Source organism: Schistocerca piceifrons, chromosome 3 (assembly GCF_021461385.2).
Source record: "Schistocerca piceifrons isolate TAMUIC-IGC-003096 chromosome 3, iqSchPice1.1, whole genome shotgun sequence".
Lineage (NCBI taxonomy): Eukaryota > Metazoa > Arthropoda > Insecta > Orthoptera > Acrididae > Schistocerca > Schistocerca piceifrons.
This window is the reverse complement of record NC_060140.1, coordinates 743,512,314-743,538,301: the sequence shown is the minus strand read 5'-3', so window position 1 is coordinate 743,538,301 and position 25,988 is coordinate 743,512,314. Positions and strand designations below refer to the sequence as shown.

General features: G+C 39.6%; 1 protein-coding gene across 1 annotated transcript in view; it reads right to left on the bottom strand.

Moving 5' to 3' along the window:
* The window catches only part of LOC124789029 (partitioning defective 3 homolog), a 285,751-nt gene that overhangs the window by 55,635 nt on the left and 204,128 nt on the right, over positions 1–25,988 (bottom strand). The window contains exons 16-22 of the mRNA XM_047256316.1: positions 24,387–24,484; positions 24,149–24,300; positions 9,262–9,396; positions 4,453–4,581; positions 3,966–4,060; positions 3,625–3,720; positions 2,628–2,719 (exon numbers count right to left, since the gene is read on the bottom strand). Of these exons, the coding sequence (XP_047112272.1) occupies positions 2,628–2,719; positions 3,625–3,720; positions 3,966–4,060; positions 4,453–4,581; positions 9,262–9,396; positions 24,149–24,300; positions 24,387–24,484 (797 nt within the window). The remainder of the gene's footprint in view (positions 1–2,627; positions 2,720–3,624; positions 3,721–3,965; positions 4,061–4,452; positions 4,582–9,261; positions 9,397–24,148; positions 24,301–24,386; positions 24,485–25,988) is intronic.

The following is a 25,988-nucleotide window of genomic DNA, read 5'->3' as shown; positions in this document are numbered from 1 at the left end:
TCATAAGGCTGGGAGTGCAGAAAGGTTTCCGCATACGGGCACATACATGCCTGACATGCCAGTATAATAAGACTGGCAGGGATATCTTTCCACCTGTTACACACTTCCAGATGCCGTCAGCCAGATTTTCATGCATAAGTTTGGACATCATAGGGCCACTACCATACTCTGCTGGACAATGTTATTTGCTAAGCATCATTGATCATTTTACCAGGTGGTCAGAGGTCATTGTGATATAAGATATATCTAATGAATCAGTTGCAAGAGCATTGTTGCACATGTTGTTCTCCAGGTTTGGTGTACTGTGAGACATAACTACAGACCAAGGGACACAATTTGAAAGCCAACTTTTCAATGAACTTCTCCTAATGTGTAGCTGCGACCACCTCAGCACTACAAACTACCGTCCGGTGAGAAAAGAAATGGCAGAGTGCCTTCACCATACACTCAAAATTATCTTAATATGCAGTCCATCATTATGGTCAGAAGGATTTCGTTGTTTCTACTCAGGTTCAGAAAGGCAGTGAAGGAGGACATCCAGTGCTCACCAACACAAACAGTCTACATTGAGCAACTGAGGGTTCTGGGCGAAGTGATCTTGTCAGCATCTGCACAACCCTGGCTCAGAATGAGGTCCATTCAGCATACCAGCAGGCGTTTGTTCATAAAGACTAAGCAAAAAAAATACCATGTGTGGCCCCCAGCCATATTCGGGACCATACAGAGTAATAACATGTGGGAGCCACTCTTTCATGATTGAGAGAGAGAGAGAGATGAAGTCCCATGCTTCTTTACAGAGCGTAGGGGAACGATGCGGGAGACCCGCACCGCCTTACTAGGCAAGGTCGTGATGGAGGTGGTTTGCCGTTGCCTTCCTCCGACTGTAATGGGGATGAATGATGATGATGAAGACAACACAACACCCAGTCATCTCGAGGCAGGAAAAATCCCTGACCCCGCCGGGAATCGAACCCGGGACCCCGTGCTCGGGAAGCGAGAACGCTACCGCGAGACCACGAGGAGCGGACTTTCATGATTGAATAAGATGGTAAACAGCAGACACTGTCAATAGAGCAACTCAAGCTTGCATATACTGATGAGGATACATTTCCTTCTCATATCACAACATTGCACTCCAAAGAGTGGGCAGAGCCTTTGGCACGAGTGGAAGATATTGCAGTGTCTGCCTCTGACCAGGAACAATCTTCACCTACACCAGCTATTTTGTCAAGAGTCAGCAGGCAGATTAATTGCAAATTCCCCTCACATACCAGGGGCACCCAATTTTTTTTTTAAAAAAAGGGGTGGGGCTGATTTGGTGACACCACAATACACTTTGGCATGAAAAGTGAGTGAAACTATTATGGACCATACAAAGCACCTTTGTTGTTGCCAAAATAGTTACTTTTATGATTTTCAGTTGTGTTTTCTGTTCTTTGTTGACCCTATGCTTGCATAATAAAGTAACTGTTCAATAGTGAACAATATTTATTGTGAATGAGATAATAAGTTTGACTTCACAAAGAGTCAGTCAAGAATGCTTTTTGCTATTTAATATTACAACCTAAAATACAGCACATTTATGGAATAAAATAATCAATAAGAAGTTATTTTAGAGTGTTAGAACCAAAAATGTTAATTTGCTACAAATGCTGCTCCACTCTCCACTGTATGTTGCGATCTCTCTCTCTCTCTCTCTCTCTCTCTCTCTCTCTCTCTCTCTCTCTCTCTCTCTCTCTTCCCGGTTTTCTCTATGTACAACATTATTAGTTTCTTCATTTATTTCAAAGAACTCCATGAATTCTAATCACTCTTCCTGTAATGCTTCCCTACATCATCACACCACTCAAACTTTTGAAATATTCCGCTCTCCAAACTTTCTACTATTCTGAAACGGAGATTATTAGGTTACACAGCAAATATATATACAAATCATGGACAATATTTTGGAAACACAAAGTTTCTGTATTAACTTAATGTATTTTTCAACATCTCAAATAATCATTTCCACCAATTCTGTGAGCCTAAGTTGTAGCTTCTATTTTTTAGCATCATAGAAACATTTTGCATTTTCTCTCTTTATCATTTTATCAACACCTCTTCACAGGGGGGTTGCATGTGCACTGGGGGGGGGGGGGGGAGGGGGGGAGGGCAATTTCACATCCATTGTGCTCACATTTTGAAATAATTTCTAATTTCATTTGTCTGTTTTATGGAGAACAATTCTTGGCACTTCTGAGTGGTGTTTAGTAAATTTCATTAGTCTCCACAATTTCATTAGTGATTATTAAAGGTCTTCCCTCACAGAAATCATTTCTTTGCTTTTAAAATTCATTCCATTTCACCACAGTTACCCTATTCAGTACAGTTTAATGAAAAACAGAAGTTAATGATGAAGAACTTCAGCTATCATTACCCCATTTCACCTGACCCCATGTCACAAGTACTGGTCGTTACATGTGTGTCATCTTTAAAGCTCTTGCACAGATCAAGCCTGAGTTATTAATACATTTCATCATATGCAAAACTCTAAAAATGAAAAACAGATTTGTTTAGTAATATTACCTCTCATATTAACAAGAAAACCTCACCCTTTGAACAATTTCTTGAAAATAGTATTTACTCACCTCTTGCACCATAGTTTGCAGGGATTCAAGACTTGACGACTTTTTCATACCTAAAGATGGACCAAACTCTTTTCTACCTTGTATGTCCGATCCTGTAAAGTTAAATTTTATAAAAAGATAGTGGGTTTCAGACTTAAACATGATAATATAATGACAGTTATTTGAGTTAACAATAAATACATACTTGTAAAAAGTCAGGATTCCCATCAAATTGAGGGTTCAGAAGCACAGAAATATTATATCTGTACTGAAGTAATATGATGTGTAGTGGATCAAAAGGGAAGTAAATAAATATAACTTGTAATATGTAGAACATTACTAATAAGGAAAGGAGGAGGAAGTGAACTAAGATGATCAAAATCATGACCTTTAAACAATCTAGCTTTACATAACTTTTACAATTGTATTTTTAATCTATTATTCTCATTTACTCTTTTCTCTTTTAACTTCAATTTTTTATGCCCAGACTTTTTTTGGGCGGTCTTCCTTTTTACCTTCCTGTCCTTTTACCTTTTAAAATGGAAAATTATAAAGCCATAAACTTCAATAAATCCTGATGTTGCTTTCTGTTAAATTTCAAAATTTTCCCAGTGAGCACAGTGTTTTCATTTGTACATCCTGGATTTACTGGACCATGTTTACTGATGTTGTAATACAATTAACAAGTTAGTTCATGCAACAGCTTCACACGAATTACCTATCATGCTGTGACAATGTAACATGTATGGCTCAAATAGGCTATACAGATCATGCAAAGAAAAGAATTTTTTACTTGACCAGCAAGTTTGGTATTCTGTTCCAACGACTCCATTTTCAGTGTTTTAAAAACATGCAATCGCAATCTCTCTCTCTCTCTCTCTCTCTCTCTCTCTCTCTCTCTCTCTCTCTCTCTCTCTCTGCACAAGCACATGCATGCACACACATTCAGTGAACTGTTGCATAAACTCTGACATTGAAGGGAAAATAAGAAATTATAGTAATGTGCTGAGCTACGTACTTTCAGAGTCAGCCTGAGAACGAGTTAAGCTAATTACAGACTCAATTGAGTTTGCCCGCAGCAAGTTGGGACCGTTTACTTCTCGATTCTGTTTGGCTAGAAAATAACAACATTAATGAATGAAAGACCACCACAAAGATTAAGTTCAATAGCACATATAATTTTTATAAATGTAAAGAGGTATTAATTCATTCAAAAACAAAAACAACAGAAGAAGGTAAAGAAGATATCAGTAATGTTAATTAGAAGGACATTACAGACACATCCAAAATGTCACCCAGTAATAGCAAGAAACTTAAGAAAAAACATTTACTAAACAAAAAAATAATATGTATCAGTACCTTCTGCACCATGTTTTAAATCTCTGTCAGTCTTTTTTAGGTCATTCATGTTCTGCTGCTGTTGTTGCATCTGCCGTTGTCGCTCTCTCTCTTCCCTAATTGAGAAAATAAATTATTATTTTTATGGTAATTTATAGTGGGAAGATGAAATCCATCTCCATTTATTGTATATTGTAGAAATAAGTAACTGACATTCAAAATTTAGTGTGTTTTCCTTCATTAGTCTTCATAAGTCTAAATGAAGATGTATGAGTTTTGAGATTCTCAATGGTGTTTTTTGCAGATATTATATTGGAAATATTTATTTTTCAGATTCAATGTTGTTAATGTGTTTGTCATAATTGTACCTGAAAATGCAAGTTTTAAAACTAGTGTATTTATTAACTTTAGCTGAGTACTTAAAAATAAAATAAGTTAGTTTTCTTCAGATTCATTTTTACTGAATGTGTCTTCTGCTGTTGGAATATGATATGTAGGATTCATTTACCTCAATTTCTTATTGCGTTGATAGGTATCAGTGTGCTTGGCATCTAATGTTGCATGCCTCTTCTCAGACATGCTCTGTCGACCAAAAGCATCTCTTGAAAATCCAGCTGCTGCTTCCTCTAATGATAATCTGAAATAAAAATGGGGAGTGAAATAAAAATCCAGTACACTTTTTCATTGTGTTGTAGTTTACAGAATCAGCAATTAGTTAAAAAACCATGAGAACATTATAATTATGATGCTGCCTCTCAATAACCTAATTTCCAAACCCACATTTCTCTAACTGGAACAAGAAAAAAATCAACACAAGAATTACTGGACTGGTACTCCAGTCACACTATTTGTTGCAGTCATCAATCCAAGGTAGAGAAAGCAAAATAACATGCACTACCCAGAAGGATAAAATTCCTACTTAAATGATGGTTTTCAGGTACAAACAGATCAAATACCCAAACAGGAAGCTGTGAACAATGTATTGTTTACATTTAGATTACTGGTGAACTAAAGACATTGACTCAATATCAAATAACAACAGACAAAATTCTTCTACACTAAAAAAAAACAACATGGTAACATTTGACATGTTTAGACAACCTTGATTTATCATCCTTTACAGTAAAGGGGAAAATATGGATAAAGACAAATATAGAAGTTTTTTGAGTGAAAATCTGATTGAAGTCAGCCAATATGCCAGTATAAAAATAGAATAATCATCAACTACTTAGGCAATATATTTATATCAAAGAAAATAATCAGTCTTTGACAATATAATATAATTGAATGGTTAAAAATCCTACTCACTAACTGGTGGAACAAGAACACAAATGTAAAAAGTTTTTACTTATACCAGCTTTTTGAGCCAGTGGCTCCTCCTTCCACCAGAAGGGATGAAGGGGAAGGAAGAGGGGTGAACAAAAAAGGACTGGAGAGATTTAGGAAAAGGGGAGGGGTTCAGAAAAGTCACCCAGAAGCCCAGATCGTGGGAGACTTATGGAATAGGATGAGAAGGAAAGACTGATTGTTGGGGACTGGACCAGATGAGATTTGAAAACCTGAGAGCTCAAAGGTAGAAGACAGGGTAACATGCAAGACAGATTACTGCTAAAGCATTGTGCTCTGCACTCCCTAAAAGCTGATGACTAACATTGTCCTCCCATCAGATGAAGGATCTAGCACTGTGGCACTTGACGGGCAGGAGTTAGTGAAGGTCTATGCTACCTGTCTGATACCTCTACATACAGCATGTGCCATCAAGATCTCACCATGTGATTCAAACTGACCTACACTCCCACCTTAAGACATCAGGTCCCACATGAGGACTAACACCTCAATCCATAGAACTTCTTACCCCACCCAAACCTTCTTCCTAAGATCGACAAACCCAATCATCCTGGCTGTCCTACAGTTGCTGGCTTCAAAGCACCCGGCAAATGTATATCTGCCTTAGTTGATCAGCACCTGCAACCCACAGTACAAAGACTTCCCTCCTATATTAAAGACACCAACCATTTCCTAGATTATCTGAAATCCGCACTTGTCCCATTCCCACCAGACAACTTGCTTGTTACCACTGATGCTCCCTCCCTCTATGCCAAGATCCCCCACATACACGGTCTGTCTGCTGCTGATGATGATTTCCTCATTCAGTGCCCACCTGTTTCCAAACCAATGATGTCTTTCCTGCTCACCTTAATCAACTTTATACTGACAAACAACTACTTCACCTTTGAGGGGCAGACATACAAACAAATCAGGGTTATGCCCATGGGAACCAGGATGGTTCCTTCCTATGCCAGCCTTTTCATGGGTCACTTGGAGAGGGCTTTCCTAGGATCCATAAGTCTTCAGCCCCTGGTCTGGTTTAGATCCATTGATGACATCTTTTCCAAATGGGCTCATGGCGAGGCTGACCTGTTAAAATTCCTGTAATCTAAATACCTTCTCCCAGTTTCATATGGTCCTATACCAAATCCCATACTACTTTCCTTGAAATACATTTCATCCTGACTAAAGCCCAGCTACACATTGCTGTCCACATTAAACCTACTAACAAACAACAGTGGTTACATTTTGACAGCCATGATCCTTTCCATGGCAAACGTTGCCTCCCATACAGCCTTGGCATTAAAGGCAAACATATTTGTTCAGATGCAGACACTCTGCAGCAATACACAACCATTCCCACCTCAGCCTTCACTGGATGTAATTACCGCACCAGCCTAGTTCAAAAGCGGATATCCTGAGCCATCACATCCAGTCTTGGTACTGCTGATCCTTCCAAAAAGCAGCTTCGGAGAACACCACTTGTGACTCAGTATTATCCTGGTCTGGAATATATTAATCAGCTACTATGATAAGGCCATGAATTCCTAAAATCACACCCCAAAATGAGAACCATTCTGTCAGATTTTGCCCGCCGCACCTAGAACAGCTTCTTGTCGCCCTCCCGACCTCCGCAATATTGTTGTCAGACCCTATGCTCCTTCTGCATCCATCTCCCTACCCTGTGGCTCCTACCCCTGTGACTATCCCCACTGCAAGACTTACCCTATGCAACCTCCTACCATCACATATACTAGCCCTGTAAGTGACAAAACATATGCTATCAATGGGAGAGTGGCCTGTGAAATGACACGTCATATACCTGCTGTTACATAAACAATGTTCGGCCTTTTACATATGCATGACAACCACCAGGTTATCAGTTAGGATGAATGGGCATAGGCAGAGGGTGTATACTAGTGACACACAATATCCTGTTTCAGAGCATGCTCTACAACAAGACAGTTGTGACATCAGGCCTGATTCAGCACATGCGCTACCTGAATTCTTCCTCCTCTTTCTCAGAACTCTGCAGGTGGGAACTAGTGCTGCAACATGTCCTTGGTTCTTGCCACCCACCTGACCTTAATTTACATTAATTTCTTCCACCTCAGCATTGCTTCACAGTAACTACTCCTTTTTTCACTCCATTTTAGTTTTCTACATCTTTCGTTTCCTGACCTGTCCATTTTTCATAATTCCCCTTCCACATCTGTTACATACAATGTACTTAGCTTTTCACTTTCATTAACTTATGCACAATGTTTCAGCAACAATCTCTGTCCTGCATATTATTCTATCTTTCACCTTTAAGCTCTCAGGTTTTCAAATCTCTTCGGGTGCAATCCACTACATCAGTCTCATCCCACTGTCTCCTGTAACCCACGGTTCTTACTGACTTTTCCAAACTCTGCCCCTTATCCTAAACCTCTCCAGTCCTTTTCTTTCACCCCTCTTCCTTCCCCTTTAGTCCTTCTGCTGGAAATAGGAGCCACTGGTCCAAAAGCTTGTGTAAGTGGAATCTTTTTTTTCTATGTGTGTGTTCTCATGCTGCCACTTGATGAGTAGATTTTCTTTATCTATCCAGTTACTTTATATTAGGAGACATGTCTGATAGTCTTCCATACCAGAATGTTCACCATCTTCTGGTTATTTTAGATAAGGCATCAAAGAATAACAGAAATGAGTAAAATGTTACAGGTCCTTTTTTCTTTATTCAACTATAAGGTTGTTTTCACATAATATGCACCTTGCACCATCATGACCCTATGCTCCAGAGTTTCAACAAATTGAAAATTGCTTTTCTTCCATGCTAATGCACATAACAGTTGGAGAAGAATATGATCCAGCTAGAAATGTTTGATGCAGTCTCTTAATCCAAATGTAGTTTTTCTTGTGCTCTGTTTAAACTAATTTACATGTTCCATTGAATATGGTGTTATTCTAATTGTCCTATTTATTTTGTTACACAGGTTATAGACTCTTGTGAGACTGAAAGATACATTCCCTTTTCCACTTTTAGTGAGGAAAGCAGAGTGGAAGTTGCCACAGATTACTATATCAGATTTAAATTCAGATATTTTGTTCAAGAACAGCTAAAGTCTATTCACAAACAGCTTAAAATTATCCACATGGAATATACACAACAAACAAGTTTAAAATTATCTTCTTCAATTACCATGAATACTGTCAGAACATTCCTTACTTCTACTCCTTTGTAACTAGAGCTAAAGCACAGCAGACAAAGTTGATCAAAAGAGAAACATTATAATGTTGAAACATCCTGGATTTGCATACTACACTTTAGAGTGAAAGATTCATTCCAGACCATTGCATTGTTTATTTTTGGGGCTATCTAAAGGTAATGAATTTGGTGAAGTTGGTATCAGATGCACATTAGCATACTGGAAGCAAGACTATTATAACGGAGATTTAAAAAATACTTAAATTTTACTGCACCTCATGCTAACTGTAATTAATATAAAAAGAAGAGGTGAACATCATTAGAGTTTTCTCCAAATCCAGTCACTTGAACCACCACTTAGGAGGCTGACATGTTTTCAACAACAATTGGAATTTAAGTAGTTTTATTCATACGGCCAGCCATGGCATTAATCGGTTTACTGTATCAGAGAGAGATTTACTCACTAACAGGTCATGAGAGAGCCAACAACTTGAACCTTTGTCTTTTTGATGCACTATGTTTCGCTACCTTTCTTACACCCTACAAAATTTTTATGTAATTGAAGCAGTGCCTCACTAATTTTCTACACACAATTTTATTTTCATCTGTTTTGAACATAGCAGTTTTTGTTTGATTTTATTCTCCCTAGCATCTTATCCAGTGCTACTGAATTGGTGCTTTACATGATACTATGAGAACTGGCAATGTATGTATCTAATACCATTGTGGTCATCTTTGAGAAAGACAGTCCCTCACTATTCCTTAGCCATCTCAGAATAAGTATTTTAGAAGTATATTACTTACTGGCTTGAGTATGTGGCATTAACCCCTGGAACTTCACTGCCATGTTCAGCAGATTGTTTTCCTTTGCTGTCTGGCCTCTGTTCGATGTCCTTAGTCTCTTCTGACTTATGGCTGCCATTTGATGTCTTTTCTAACCTATTTTGAAGTGTATCTCACAATGAATTTGTAAATAAGAAAATATTACTTCTAGAATAACAAAGAAAAAATACAAACTAGCAGTAAATGAGTTTAAAAAGCTAGGTCTTAAGAACAGTTGCTGGCACAAGGGGCACTGGAGTGATATTGAAGCAGCTCTCCCAGTCAGCCATTTGGCATGTACTTTTGTTCAATTCAACACCTTTTATCAGTACCTACTTCTTCCCAAGGCAGAGAGAAAATAAGAAATTCTGCAAAATCTTATTTTTCATTAGGAGAATCTCTTATTCAGGGGATGATAAACTGACACCAAAAGTAGAGGAATATCAAAAAGCAAAGGCAGAAAAAGTAGAAAGCAAAGAGAAAGATCCTTACAGCTACCCTCAAGTTCTATAGACCAGAAATGAATGGACACACAAAATAAAGTAAATCACATCACTTTTATTTTGTAGAATGAATACTTAATTAAAATTAATAGATTGATGAGGATGATATCAATAAAGACGTCATGATATGGAATTATATCAGGGCAAATCATTTATAAATGCTGAACCTGCAATGTAATGTTGATGTTATGACAAATGAAAATTTTTGCCAGACAGGGACTTAAAAGTGGATTTCTTGCTTCTTGCAAGTCATCACCTGCAACCATCAGGCCATCTAAGTATCCCTCAAGTTGTGCCTAACTTTTATTGTCCCTGATGTTTCCTCCTATAATTTTGGAATACTGCAACCAAAGGCTCCCCCACATGGTGAGCAGGAATAGCACCACTGGTAGAACGAATATGTACAACATCTTCCACCTCAACATTTGCTACATCATTACCTCCATCCACATAAAATCTATGCCACCAACAATCCCTTCACTTTGACAGCTGCCACCTATTCTACACCAAGAAGTCCCTTTCATACAGCTTAGCCACCTGTGGTCATGGCATTTATGGTGACAAATATTCCCACTCCAAACATACCAAGGTCTTCACCAACTGAAATTACTCTCCCCCACTTTGTCCAGAAACAAATCTTGGAATCTCTTTCTCTGCTGGGGTTTTGACCTTCTCTCATTGTGGCCTGAAATGAGAAATATTTCCCCACACTCCTCCACAATCATATTACACCATCAACCCAACCCCCAAAATATCCTCCTCCAACACTATTCCACCCCTGCTCCCAACCCCTTGCCTAATGGCTCATATCTCTGGAATAAACCTAGATGCAAGACCTGCCACTTACAGCCTCCCACTAAGATCTACTCCAGTCCTATCACAGGCACACCTCCCACACTGTCAAATGCTGGGCTACCCGTGAAAGCAGCCATGTGCTGTGCCAATTTATCTGTGGCCACTGTGCCATATTCTGTGTGGGCGTCGATTGGACGTGATAACTAAAACGTTGTCTGTCCACAAGAACAAGATGCGCTTGACTTCACAACCTACGCCATCTGGATTCTTTCTATAACACCAGCTTTTTTGAACTGTGCAATCTGGAATTCTCCCTGCAACAAATCCTTCACTTCCATAACCCCCTGGCCTCATTCTTTGCTAGTTCCTGTCCTCCATTTGCCTATTCCCTTCCCTGCTGCCCCTCCAGCCCTAAATACACCACCTCTCACCTCTGTACTACCCACACCAGCAAGTGAGTGCGTGTGTGTACGCACGTGTGTGTGTGTGTGTGTGTGTGTGTGTGTGTGTGTGTGTGTGTGTGTGTGAGTGTGAGAGAGAGAGAGAGAGAGAGAGAGAGAGAGAGAGAGAGAGATGTAGCAGTCCTTTACACTGTGTCCTCTCTGCCACTCAACAACTGCCTCCTCTACATGGTGCGTAACAATCTGTCCTTTTCATTTCATTATTATGCGAAGGAGAGTTGCTACTCACCATATAGGGGAGATGCTGAGTCACAGATAGGCACAACAAAAAGACTAACAATTAACGCTGTCAGCCATTAACGCCTTCCTCAACAATGGACGGACACACACACACACACACACACACACACACACACACACACACACACACACACACACACACACACAGACTGCAGTCTCAGGCAACTGAAACCACACTGTGAGCAGCAGCACAATGCATGATGGGAGTTACGACTGGGTGGTGGTAAGGAGGAAGCTAGGGCAGGGAGAGGGAAGGGGTAGTACAGTGGGAGTGGCAGACAGTGAAGTGCTGCAGGTTAGACAGAGGCAGGGGAGAGGTAGGGAGGTACATAGTGGAAAAGGAGAGAAATAAAAAGACTGAGTGTGGTGGTGGAATGACGGCTGTGTGATGCTGGAATGGGAACAGGGAAGGATAGTGACTAGCGAAGTTTGAGGCCAGGAGGGTTATGGGAACATAGGATGTATTGCACGGAAAGTTCCACCTGCGCAATTCAGAAAAGCTGGCGTTCGTGGCAAGGATCCATAAGGCATAGGCTGTGAAGCAATCATTGAAATGAAGGATATCATGTTTGGCAGTGTGTTCAGCAACAGGATGGTCCACTTGTTCCCACAGTTTGTCAGTGGCCAGACAGACAGCTTGTTGTTTGTCATTCCTACCTAGAATGCAGCTTAGTTTGTAGATCACATGACTGGTTTCACAGGTAGCCCTGCTTTTGATGTGATATGTGATGTTAGTGACCAGACTGGAGTAGGTGGTGATGGGAGGATGTATGGAACAGGTCTTGCACCTAGGTCTATTACAGGGGTATGATTCATTAGATAAGGGGTTGGGAGCAGGGGTTGTGTAAGGATGGATGAGTATGTTGTGTAGGTTCAGTGGATGGTGGATTACCACTGTGGGAGCAGTGGGAGGGATAGTGGGCAGGATATTTCTCATTTCAGGGCATGAAGAGAGGTAATTGAAACCCTGGTGTAGAATGTAATTCAGTTGCTCCAGCCCTGGGTGGTACTGAGTTACGAGGAGAAGCTCCTCTGCGGCCGGATGGTGGGACTTTGGGAGGTGATGGGAGACTGTGAAGATAAGGCATGGGAGATTTGTTTTTGTACAAGGTTGTGAGGATACGTATGGGCAGTGAAGACTTCATTGAGACCCTCGGTGTATTTCAAGAGGGACTGCTCGTCACTGCAGATGCGACAACCACGTGCCATATCTTTCCGGTCTCCAACCACTCCCAAAGTCCCACCATCCAGGCACAGAGGAGAATGCCCCTCTTAACTCAGTACCACCCCAGGATGGGAGAAACTGAATTACATTCTCCGTCAGGGTTTCCATTACCTCTTGTCGTGCCCTGAAATGGGGTATGTCCTGCCCACTATCCTTCCCATCGCTCTCACAGTGGTATTCCAGCATCCACCAAACCTACACAATATACTCTTCTACCCTTACACAAACCCTGCTCCCAATCCCTTACTTCATGACTCATACCCCTGTAATAGACATAGATGCAAGACCTGTCCCATACATCCTCCCACCACCACCTACTCCAGTCCGGTCACTAACATCACCTATCCCATCAAAGGCAGGGCAACCTGTGAAACCAATCATGTGATCTACAAGCTAAGCTGCAACCACTGTGCTGCATTCTATATTGGCATGACCCAACAAACTGTCTGTCCGCATGAATGGCCACCGACAAACTGCAGCCAAGGAACAAGTGGACCACCCTGTTGCTGAACATGCTCCCAAACATGATATCCTTCATTTCAATGACTGTTTCACAGCCTGTGCCATATGGATCCTTCCCACCAACACCAGCTTTTCTGAATTGTGCAGGTGGGAACTTGCCCTGCAATACATCCTACGTTCCTGTAACCCTCCTGGCCTCAATCTTCATTAGTCACTGTCCTTCCCCGTTCCCATTCCAGCACTACACAGCCATCATTCCACCACCACATACAGTCTTTTTATTTCTCTCCTTTTCCGCTACTTCCTCCCCCCCTCCCTCACCACCTCTCCCCTGCCCTCCGTCTAACCTGCAGCACTTCACTGTGCACCTTCCCCATCATACTATCCCTCCCCCTCCCTGCCCCAGCCTCCTCCTTATCCCCACCCAGTTGCCACTTGCATCGTGCACTTGTGTTGCTGCTCACAGTGTGGTTTCAGTTGCTTGAGACTGCAGTCATGTGTGCGCGAGTTGTGTTAGCATGTGTGTATTGTTGAGGAAGGCATTTATGGGTGAAAGCTTCAACTGTGAGGGTCTTTTTGTTGGGCCTATCTGTGACTCCTCATCTCTGCTATATGGTGAGTACCAACTCTCCTTCTCATATTATTGTTACATTCCGTCCTGGATTTTCCATTATTTGCTTTTCATTTCATTGTTATTCCATCCCAGACTTTTCTTCTTCAGTCTTCATGTCAGATGAACTTCTGAATTAATTTTGGTTGGAAAGAAAAAAATAAGAGGCATTTTAATACTATACTGGGATAAAACTTAATGCTTCAGGAACTCCACATATAATAAATGCTTATTTTAAAATAAATTAACTAAAATAAGGAATTCAAAGACATGTATAACCAAATGGTTCAAATGGCTCTGAGCACTATGGAACTTAACTACTGTGGTCATCAGTCCCCTAGAACTTAGAACTACTTAAACCTAACTAACCTAAGGACATCACACACATCCATGCCCGAGGCAGGATTCGAACCTGCGACCGTAGCAGTCGCGCGGTTCCGGACTGAGCGCCTTAACCGCGAGACCACCGCGACCGGCCATGTATAACCAAAGGGAATAAATTCTCACTGTAGCAACTGAAAATGATGATGTCATGATAATTGGATTCTTGACCCCTGCATTGGCCATTGTTGAGATGTAGAAGCAATTTTGACTGAAGAAAAAGTTCTGAATATTAGAGACGTACAGGCCAGTCCTAATAAGAGTCTGGTGGAGTGAGCTAAGCAATCAGAACTGGCCCCTCTCAACTCAACACTATACTGAAATGCCAATCATCTGTAACGGAAGTGTGGAAATTCAAAGCATCTGTTAATGAAACCTCCGACCTACAATAAGATGGAGCAAGCTAAGTTTTAATAACTTGGTTTCAACAAGCATGTGCTGCGAATATCCCCATGAATGGAACCACCTTGAAGGAAAAAGGCACTACAAACAGCTTTGCAATAAGGAGTCAAAAATTTCAAGGCTTTCAATGGTCAGATTGATACACACTGACAACGGCGTAGTGTTGCGTGTAAAGCAGATTGGGGGGAGAGTGAAAATGTACCACCACAAACACTGATGGCAGTGAGAAACTAAAATCTTTGGTCATTGGGAAGCCTAAAAATCCAAGGTGCTTTAAAATTTTTTCTAGATTTCCATGCAAGTACATAAACAATATTGAAGCCTGGATGACTAATGAAATATTTTTATATTTTCTTAGAGAATTTGATGCCAAGATGGGAAGTGCTGTAAGGAGAGTACCGTTTTTCATAGATCACTATGTGGCACTTCCCCAGATATTTCATTTCTGAGAAATATAAAAGCAGTTTTCCCACCACCCAATTGCACCAGCTGTCTGCAACTTCTGGATTTGGGCATTATACATGTCTTTGAGGTAAAATGTAAGACAGCTCTGGTAAAGAAGGCCTTGAAAGCCATAGACCAAAGAAACTTGCGAAGCCGCTGTAACTCACAGCTAAAGCTAAATATTTCACAATATATGAATTTTATTTGTGTACAACCTACATCCATGCTTTAACTTCATTGTAAATAAGGGCCCTTGCATCTCACTTTTTAGGGTTCTGTACCCCAAATTGTAAAGGCAGAATCATTATAGCATGACTTTATCAATTAAATTTTTTTTTCTTTATAAAAAGAAGCAAAGCAGTTTTGAAATTGGCAATACACAAAGCAAAATCAGCAAATCCTTATATTCTAGACAAATAAAGATATGATCGTAGCACTTAATCTCATCACTGATGTAAACGTTTGAAAATTCTTCAATCATTGAGGTAAAATAAAGCCTGAGTAAAGAAAGTATCACAAATTTGGAGGTGGTCATTATTTTGGATCCAAGACGCTACAGCAGTGCTGTGAACAGAACTATTAAATTCTCATTTATAAGGAAGTGAACAAGACTATAATTACATTCATGTGATATCCTAGTGCATAAAGTAAACAATGAAGTACAGTTTTTGTTTCCTGATTTCTATTGGAAATACAAAAAGAATAAAATGGTGGCTTTCATAAATCAGGCACTGTTATAATGGCAATTTATTTTCTTATAATGTGGGTAAAACTTCCTTGCACTTACTTTCATGATAAGTAATACATGCTCTAGATATGACAGTATTGTATACATACCCATTCAGTTTTTTGGGGGGGAAATATTTGGGAACTGCAGATCATATTGAAATGTAAGTGCATACTTTTGTTACCATGTTAATGCCGCCCCCCCCCCCCCCCACCTTCCAACCAAATGAACAACTCCTGAAGTCATGCGAGTGCTCAGCAGTTCATCACTGTGACAGGTATAATCACACACTCCATGATCTATTAGCATTTTACTGGACACAGAGTACAAATATTTACAGAAGGGAAGAGAACATAATTGGCAAAAAGTCACTAATGTCTATTTGCAGTAGGGTTTTGGAACATATACTGTGTTCGAACATTACAAAGTACCTTGAAGAAAACGGTTTATTGATGCATAGTCAGCATGGATTCAGAAAGTATTATTCTTGTATAACACAACTAGCTCTTTATACTCATGAAGTAATGAGTGCTATTGACAGGAGATGTCAAATTGATTCCATATTTTTAGATTTGCAGAAGGCTTTTGACACCATTCCTCACAAGCATCTTCTCACCAAACTGCATGCCTATGGAATATCGCCTCAGTTGTATGACTGGATTCGTGATTTCGTGTCAGGAAGGTCACAGTTCGTAGTAATAGATGGAAAGTCATTGACTAAAACAGAAGTAATATCCGGTATTCCCCAAGGAAGTGTTATAGGCTCTCTGCTGTTCCTGATCTATATTTCTGGCATAGGAGAAAATGTGAGTAGCCGTCTTAAGATTGTTTGTAGATGATGCTGTCATTTACCATCTTGTAAAATCATCAGATGATCAAAATGAATTGCAAAATGATTTAGAGAAGATATCTGCATGGTGTGAAAAGTGGCAATTGACTCTGAATAAGAAAAAGTGTGAAGTTATTCACACGAGCACTAAAAGAAATCAGCTACATTTCGATTACGCGATAAGTCACACAAATCTGAAGGCTGTAAATTCAACTAAATACTTAGGGCTTACAATTACAAATAACCTAAATTGGAATGATCACACAGATAACGTTGTGGGTAGAGCAAACCAAAGACTGCGATTTGTTGGCAGAACTAGGTGCAACAGGTCTACTAAAGAGACTGCTTACACCACACTTGTCCGCCCTATTCTGGAGTAATGCTGTGCAGTGTGGGATCAGCATCAGGTGGGACTGACAGATGACATCAAAAAAGTTCAAAGAAGGGCAGCTCACTTAGTATTCTCACGAAATAGGGGAGATAATGCCACAGACATATGTGAATTGGAGTGGCAATTGTTAAAACAAAGGCATTTTAATTTTGACGAGATCTTCTCATGAAATTTCAATCACCAGTTTTCTCCTCCAATTGCGAAAACATTGTGTTGGCACCCACCTACATAGGGAGAAATGATGATCATGATAAAATAAGAGAAATTAAGGCTCACACAGAAAAATTTAAGTGCTCGTTTTTCTTGTGTGCCATTCGAGAGTGGAACAGTAGAGAGACAGCTTGAAGGTGGTTCATTGAACCCTCTGCCAGGCACTTTATTGTGAATAGCAGAGTAATCACGTAGATGTAGATATAGATGTAGATGTTGAATTAGATTTTATTTTTTATTTACATGTCAATTTCCGTAGGACTAGACTGATGAGCAAATCTCCAAGGTCATGGAACATGTCAGTACATGAAATTACAAGTAATAACAGGTAAAAATAAAATGTTTATGAACCCAAAAAAAAGTCAAGCCATAAGTTTAAGCAAACGCAATCAACAATACAACAAGAATCAGCTTAATTTTTCAAGGAATTTCTTGACAGAATAAAAGTGACTCATGAGGAAACTTCAGTTTTGATTTGAAAGTGTGTGGATTACTGCTAAGAGTTTTGAATTCGAGTGGTAGCTTATTGAAAATGGATGCAGCAGTATACTGCAGACCTTTCTGCACAAGAGTTAAGGAAGTCCGATCCAAATGCAGGTTTGATGTCTGCTGAGTATTACGAGGTGCATTCAAGTTCTAAGGCCTCCGATTTTTTTTCTAATTAACTACTCACCCGAAATTGATGAAACTGGCGTTACTTCTCAATGTAATTGCCCTGCAGACACACACATTTTTCACAACCCTGACGCCATGATTCCATGGCAGCGGCGAAGGCTTCTTTAGGAGTCTGTTTTGACTACTGGAAAATCGCTGAGGCAATAGCAGCACGGCTGGTGAATGTGCGGCCACGGAGAGTCTCTTTCATTGTTGGAAAGAGCCAAAAGTCACTAGGAGTCAGGTCAGGTGAATAGGGAGCATGAGGAATCACTTCAAAGTTGTTATCACAAAGAAACTGTTGCGTAACGTTAGCTCGATGTGCGTGTGCGTTGTCTTGGTGAAACAGCACACGCGCAGCCCCTCCCAGATGTTTTTGTTGCAGTGCAGGAAGGAATTTGTTCTTCAAAACATTTTCGTAGGATGCACCTGTTACTGTAGTGCTCTTTGGAATGCATTGGGTAAGGATTACGCCCTCGCTGTCCCAGAACATGGACACCATCATTTTTTCAGCACTGGCGGTTACCCGAAATTTTTTTTGTGGCGGTGAATCTGTTTGCTTCCATTGAGATGACTGGCGCTTTGTTTCTGGATTGAAAAATGGCATCCACGTCTCATCCAGTGTCACAACCAATGAAAAGAAAATTCCATTCATGCTGTCGTTGCGCGTCAACATTGCTTGGCAACATGCCACACGGGCAGCCATGTGGTCGTCCGTCAGCATTCATGGCACCCAACTGGATGACACTTTCCGCATTTTCAGGTCGTCATGCAGGATTGTGTGCACAGAACCCACAGAAATGCCAACTCTGGAGGCGATCTGTTCAGCAGTCATTCGGCGATCCCCCAAAACAATTCTCTCCACTTTCTCGATCATGTCGTCAGACCGGCTTGTGCGAGCCCGAGGTTGTTTCGGTTTGTTGTCACACGATGTTCTGCCTTCATTAAACTGTCGCACCCACAAACGCACTTTCAACACATCCGTAACTCCATCACCACATGTCTCCTTCAACTGTCGATGAATTTCAATTGGTTTCACACCACGCAAATTCAGAAAACGAATGATTGCACGCTGTTCAAGTAAGGAAAACGTCGCCATTTTAAGTATTTCAAACAGCTCTCATTCTTGCCGCTGGCGGTAAAATTCCATCTGCCATACGGTGCTGCCATCTCTGGGATGTATTGACAATGAACGCGGCCTCATTTTAAAACAATGCGCATGCTTCTATCTCTTTCCAGTCCGGAGAAAAAAAAATCCGCGGCCTTAGAACTTGAATGCACCTCGTAACTGAATGGAAGCCGCTTATTCTTGGGAATAAGCTAATATTGTTAACAAGAAATGGCAGTAAGGAATATATATATTGAGAAGCCGATGTCAAAATACCCAGACTTGTGAGCAGGGGTCGACAAGAAGTTCATGAACTTACACCACTTACTGCCCGAACTGTTCATTTCTGAACCAAACTATCCTTTTAGAATGGGAAGAGTTACCCCAAAATATAATACTATATGAGATATGTGAATGAAAATAAGCAAAGTACACTAATTTTCATGTTGAATTATCACTCACTTCAGATACTGTTCGAATAGTAAAAATGGCAGCATTAAATCTTTGAACAAGATCCTGAATGTGGGCTTTTCATGACAGTTTACTACTTATCTGAACACCTAGAAATTTGAACTGTTCAGTTCCACTAATTACATGCCCATTCTGTGAAATTAAAATGTCAGGTTTTGTTGAAATGTGTGTTAGAAACTGTAAAAACTGAGCTTTACTGTGATTTAGCATTAGTTTATTTTCTACAAGCCATGAACTTAAGTCATGAACTGCACTATTTGAAACTGAGCTAATATTGTACACAACATCCTTTACTACCAAACTAGTTTCATCAGCGAACAGAAATATTTTAGAGTTACTCGTAATACTAGAGGGCATATCATTTATATAAATAAGGAACAGGAGTGGCCCCAACACTGATCCCTGGGGCACTCTCCCCCCCCCCTCTCCCCCCCCTCACTTGACCGAACCCCACTCAGGTCCCACATCACAGCCATTCTCAACAATGTGAATAATGACCTTTTGATGTCTGTTGCTAAAGTAAAAGGCGAATCAATTGTGAGCTACTCCCCGTATTCCGCTCTAATGGTCTAACTTCTGGAGCAATATTCTGTGGCCAACACAATCAAACGCCTTAGTTAAATAAAAAAAATATGCTTAGTGTTCGAAACCTTTTGTTTAACCCATCCAGTACCTCACAGAGAAAAAAGAATATAGCATTTTCAGTTGTTAAATGAAATCTAAAGCCGAACAGTACATTTGATAGCAAATCATGTAATATAAAATAATCAATTATCCTTACATACACAGCCTTTTCAATAACTTCAGCAAACACTGATGGCATAGAAATAGGTTTAAAATTATCTGCATTATCCATTTTTATAAAGTGGCTTTACTACTGAGTACTTTTATCATTCAGGAAACTGACCATTTATAAAGGAAAAATTACAAATAGGGCTAAATACAGGGCTAACATGTGCAGCATAGTACTTTAATAGTCTGCTAGGCACTTCATCATATCCATGAGAGTGAACATCTCTTAAAATAACCTTACTGCATTTGTCATACCTACATCTTTATTGCCACATTTTGCAGTAGCATTCATCTCTGCCTGGTGGCTACACACCCTCAAAAGAATACACTCTTGCCAAAAATATATGCATAATTTTCTCTGTAACAGTGTGACAGGATGGAATAATATGAAGGAGGTTCTTGGCTACTTTACCTACATCTCCCTTCAGTACCTGAAGCAACTTTCATTCCAAAATTTGTTTTTCATTGATACACAAAAAATTTTCTGCCATCTGAATAATACTTAACACTGCTTCTGAACACTTCTAAGCTGTTGTTGATCATGTGATTTTTGAGTTTGTGTAATCTATGAACTCTTTCTCATTCAGACTGTTCACTTGCTGAAAGTGGTATATGGTACACGTCACATAACACACATTTCTGCTTAACTTGTTATATTGTTTTTCCAGCTACATAATTCAGAGACTTTCTTCCTCAAGTGAAATCTCATCGCGTATGTCTGAATCTGCACTTGGAGGCATTGCTGGATCATTGTTGATTTGTTGCTCATTCCAAGTATGCCTGTGTTCCAGGCAGTCTATGAGGACTTGAGAAATTGCTATCTGTTAACTCCACTGATGACTGGGATGAACATACTGGAAGGTATCTGAAACTGAACTATTTGCTGGAAGCGCGCCGAGAAGTTTTGCCAGGGCATCTCGCCAAAGACTTCACAATAAAAAGCAATGGAAAGCTTTTCTGTTAAAAAGTTATTTCTGAATGTTAACTGGCATGTTTCTTGTCAGAATTACTACTGATCATCGCATTCATCTTTCACAACTTTACACATTGCACTTTTTATGTTCCTCCACATCATTAATTAAAACCACTGGAATATTATATCTTATAAGATATGCAGCAGGACATTGAAGTACACATTGTTTCACTGCATACTGAGCTGCTGCTGAAACAATCTGATATAAAAGAGCTTAAGCAGGACCAATTTTCATTTTATGGTACTGCCCTCACCTTCTTCTATTTTCTCTTAGATTCCAAGTACTGTTCAATTTTTTCTCTTTGGCAGAATCATACAGCTTTACAACAGAATCAATGGTGATGGTTTTAAATGGCAAATTACTGTCTTCAGTATTGTTTGGGAGCATAATGTGGTCATAAATTGTTAAATAGTTTCCCAAATTCTTCAGGCATGAAATACAGTTTATAAAGACATCCTTGTGATTCATCTCAAATTTATCAGGTGTTGAATTCAGAAAAACCAGCTGCCATCCTGCACAACACTGCAGCATTGTTCACCGCAAAAAAGTTGATACATTTTGTCAGACCCTTAATTTTGTTAGGCTCTGGCTCCTAATTCTGTTAGGCTATTAATTCAATATAAAAGAAGTCTGCATGTTTCAGATACCACTATATATTAAAATAACTTGTAATTAGATCAATTCTCCCACTTACTCTCATGTACTTCTTGGCCACCTTGTAACACATGACATTCAGCTGACAATGGCAGTACTTAGTTGTTGGCAATCCAAACATATGTTGTCACTACTTTCTTTATTCAGGGTTTTAAGGTAAAAACCTAGCAGTGTCATCTATTGGTTCTTTGGTGTATTACACTGCCACTAAGGTAAACATCTGAACTAAGGTCAACAGCCTAATAAAATTTGAAATTATGATATATTTTTTTCTGTGATCCAATTTTGATAGAAATAAAGTGTAGATGTTGCCTCAAGCTATGCTCAAGTTACCTATGAAAATTCCATGAAAATTCATCTAGTAGTGTACAGACAGACATCAATTTTACAGTTTCACTGTCAGCATAAATTCGTGGAGGGGAATGAGTGCTGGAACTATAAAAACTATTCAAGAAAGCAGGATTTCAGGAGATTGAGTTGGTTCTCCAGTGGAACGAGTTGGAATTACATGAATTAGTAGGCAATACTTCTGTCACTTTTGAGGACTTTGAGACTATATGTGATAATGTGGCAACCACAGGAATGCTGAGAGAAGCATGGAAAATGGAAGTGAGATGGAAGACAAACCTGTGCCCTCATTTGAAAAATTGAGAAGGTTATGATGGTTCATTAAGTTGAGGACAGAATAATAGCTTAACTTTCTCATTTGTAGCATGAAATGGTTCTGATACTATACAGGAGAAATAGGAAGTAAACATGCTTGTCTGAATACTTCAAAAAAATCCTAGATATGTGATGTTCAAGTCTGCCAATTCATAGATTTTTGTGAAAATTTGACTAAAATTGTATTTTACAATTTAAACGTTTCAGTAATTTACAGCAGCTAATTCTTTATTAGCTTGAACCATTCACTGTGTTTTTTTGTAACATATCTTCAGTAAAATTTGACTCTAGTTTTATGACTATCGGTAAGAACTCTTCCTCTTTATAGTGTCTTCCTCTGTATAGCATTCAGAATTCATAGTCCCTTAAAATGTTATATAGAGGTACTTTAATTTTGTGTGAACTATGACATGATGTAAATGAATATTTTAAATTAAATTCCCAACAGCAGAAGGTAAACCCAAAAGGTACTCGGAGATAAGATAAGGTACCAATCAGATTACATGGCAGTGAAATGGGATACAGAAACCATATCAAATCTCTTCATTATGACCTAGATTTTGGCATTGACAATGATCACTTAGCAGTTTGACCAGTGCAATACTAGGTTAAAAAAACTATAAATAATAATGGACTAAGACATATATAGAAAGACTGAAACATGAAGACATAGCTGAAGAATTTCGAGCTGACACATATGGTAAGCCAGAGAACTTTAAGCTATGAGGGAATAATTGTAACAAAGGCAGATAAATCGCAAGGAGGAAAAGGGGAGGGGACATAACTCCAGTCATGAAAACCATTTGTGATACAGGAAATAGATTTATCGAAACTAATTTTTTTACTGGAACAGAGACATCACAAAGTAAATAACCATGACATGTAACATTTAAAACATCACCAGACGAGACACATTGAGGTAGAACAAGACCTATGAGAACCAGTACAAAGTGTACTAAAAAATTAACCACATGATTCAGATAATGAACTTATGGTGAAATGAGTAAGAATAAAAAATATCTAAAAATAAAATGACGACAGATTGGCAACAAGAACATAATGAAGAATTGTGTGTTTTGGAACTACTGTTGAGTATACATCTGGGTAGCATCATCCAAATGATGCTGAATACCTATGAACAGTTCAGAATTAATCAGTCACTGGAAAAATCTAGAAAAATTATATGATAGAATACCACAAATTGCTCAGACTATATAAATGATGAACATTAAGTGGATAACAAGTTCATGTGAAGACTATCAGCTAAGTTTCAATAATGCTTTAACCAAACTGAACAACAATGAAGTGACAGTAATAAACAATACAGTCCCTAAGTTATGACAGAATGTTGAAGGTACAAACTAAGAACAGTGGTGTTCAGACGTATTTAATGTAAGAAGTTTTATGTGTATGCTGTGAGGATAAGGAAACAGCCAGTTCTGTGTCTGCATTGTTTTGAATGTCTTGTTTGTGGGTCGGTCTACTGTGAGCAAGTGCTTTTTAATTGGTGTGATGATATCTATCCTCTTAAGGTAAAGCTGTCACCAACCTGATGCTAGCTTCAGCACCATAATGCTTTACTATGTGATGGTGGTGGTATGCCCTTGAATTCCTCTAACCTCCATATGGATTTATCCAGACAACTTAAAGTGTCAGCTATGAACTGCAGTGTGACTTGGAATTTCTTTACATATACAGAGCATCGTTAGAGGTGGAAGGAACCATAAATGTTTCTTCAAACGATCATTTGTATTCCATCATTTTATCCCTACCTTTACATGCCAACTTTATTTTCTTATTGAATTTCTAAATATATCTGAAGACCACTTTTAGAACAAATAGAACTACTGCAGTATAGTTATAGAAAAGATACCTGTGGTTTTCTGCATCTGTCCTATGCTGAGGAACATATTCTTCTTCTATCATGACCATTTCTCCAGCAGGAGGGTTGACAGTTGGACTCACCAGTTTGTCAGCTGTGGTGCCACTGAGCAGCATAGTTGTGTTCCAGGTCTCATTAGTTGCCTGCCAAGTGATAACAATAGTTCAACTTTATGGCATGAAGTGTGGAGAAAAGGAAAAAACTTCAGTTTCTATTTTAACTTACTTACCCTGTAATAACTTTCATTTCTAAGTGCATGAGGATTGGTTACTTGGCCAGTCAATCTATCAATCACAGGATGGCGTGTGCTCAGACCATCTATGGCACCTTTTAAAATGGAACATGATTAGCTCTGTTACTGTTGTTTAGTTTCATTGTTACATAATTCAGCTGATAAACAGAAAGCAACTACTTAATTTATTTTTGTATTCACAAATTATGCAATGGAAATGCTTAACATATTAGATACATGTCATAACACTATTTTATACATTCATAAATGTGAACTTGACAGTATTATGAAAAGGATAGTTGCTGCACACCATGAAGATTACATGATGAATTCCAGACATGCACAGTGAAAATACTGTTACATATAAGCTTTCGGACAAAGCCTTCTTCAGGAAACAGAAATGCACACACATTTACACAAGCAAGCACACGTAGCAATCTGGAGTGGGAATGACAGGTGTGTGTGGGGGAGGGGGGAGCAGAGGTGGTGCAATAGTAGGGTACACATGGGGGATGATGAATTGGTGCTGCTTGGTGGTGCATGCAGGGACAAGAGGTGGCAGGACAGGGCTAATAGGTGCAGCACCAGGAACTTGTGGGGAAGGAGAAGGGGGATTGGGGGGGGGGGGGGGGGGCAGAGCGGAAAGTAAAAGAGCAGAGAAGGGGAGAAGACTGGTGAATGTGTCAGCAAAGCAGTACACAAAGTGGGTGAGAGGATGCACATTATTAGGAGGTGACAGAACAGTGGGGCCAGATCCTTCCCATAATATGATTGGTAAAACAACAGACAGACTACTTTTAAAAAAGAAGTTTTATTCTATTAGCATATATTTTGAAAAATTCTTCATAATGAGAACAAAAATGACAGGAAATGAGGAAAATGATGCTTTTTCTGAGAGAAGGGAAAGCCATATCAATTCTGGAATACAAGAAAAGTAAGGGATATTGAATTATTCAAAAGTAGTAGTAAAGAGCTAAATTGATGGTGTGGGGATAATAGGTTACCACAGGTTGATGCCAGGAGAATTTGGGGAGCGGAGAATGTGTTCTAAGGACAGCTCCCATCTGCACAGTTCAGGAAAGCTGGTGGTGGAGGGGAGGATCCAGATGACCAGGATTGTGAAGCAGCCATTGAAATAGAGTATGTTATGTACAGCTGCATGTCATGACACAGCATAGTCTACTTTGCTCTTGGCCACAGTTTGGCAGTGGCCATTCATTCTCATGTAGAGCTGGTTGGCAGTCATACTAGCATAAAAAGTTGAACAATGACTGTAGCAGAGCTGGTATAAAAATGGCTACTTCCACCGTGTGGCACAACTTGCAGCTGTACATGGCATGCTTGCTCTCAATGGTTGCTTCACAACCCATAGGCCATCTGGCTGCTTCTCTCTGCCAACAGCTTTTCTGAACTGCACAGATGGGAGTTATCCTTACAATGTTTTCTCCACTCCCAGAATCATCTTGATCTCAACCTAAGGTAATCTACTGTCCCCACACACTACAACCAACTGTTTCTGCCCTCTGTTCTGTCACCACCTTATGATTCCTCTCCCCTACCCTCATTGTGGCTTACTCTCTGCCAGTGCATCCACTGGTA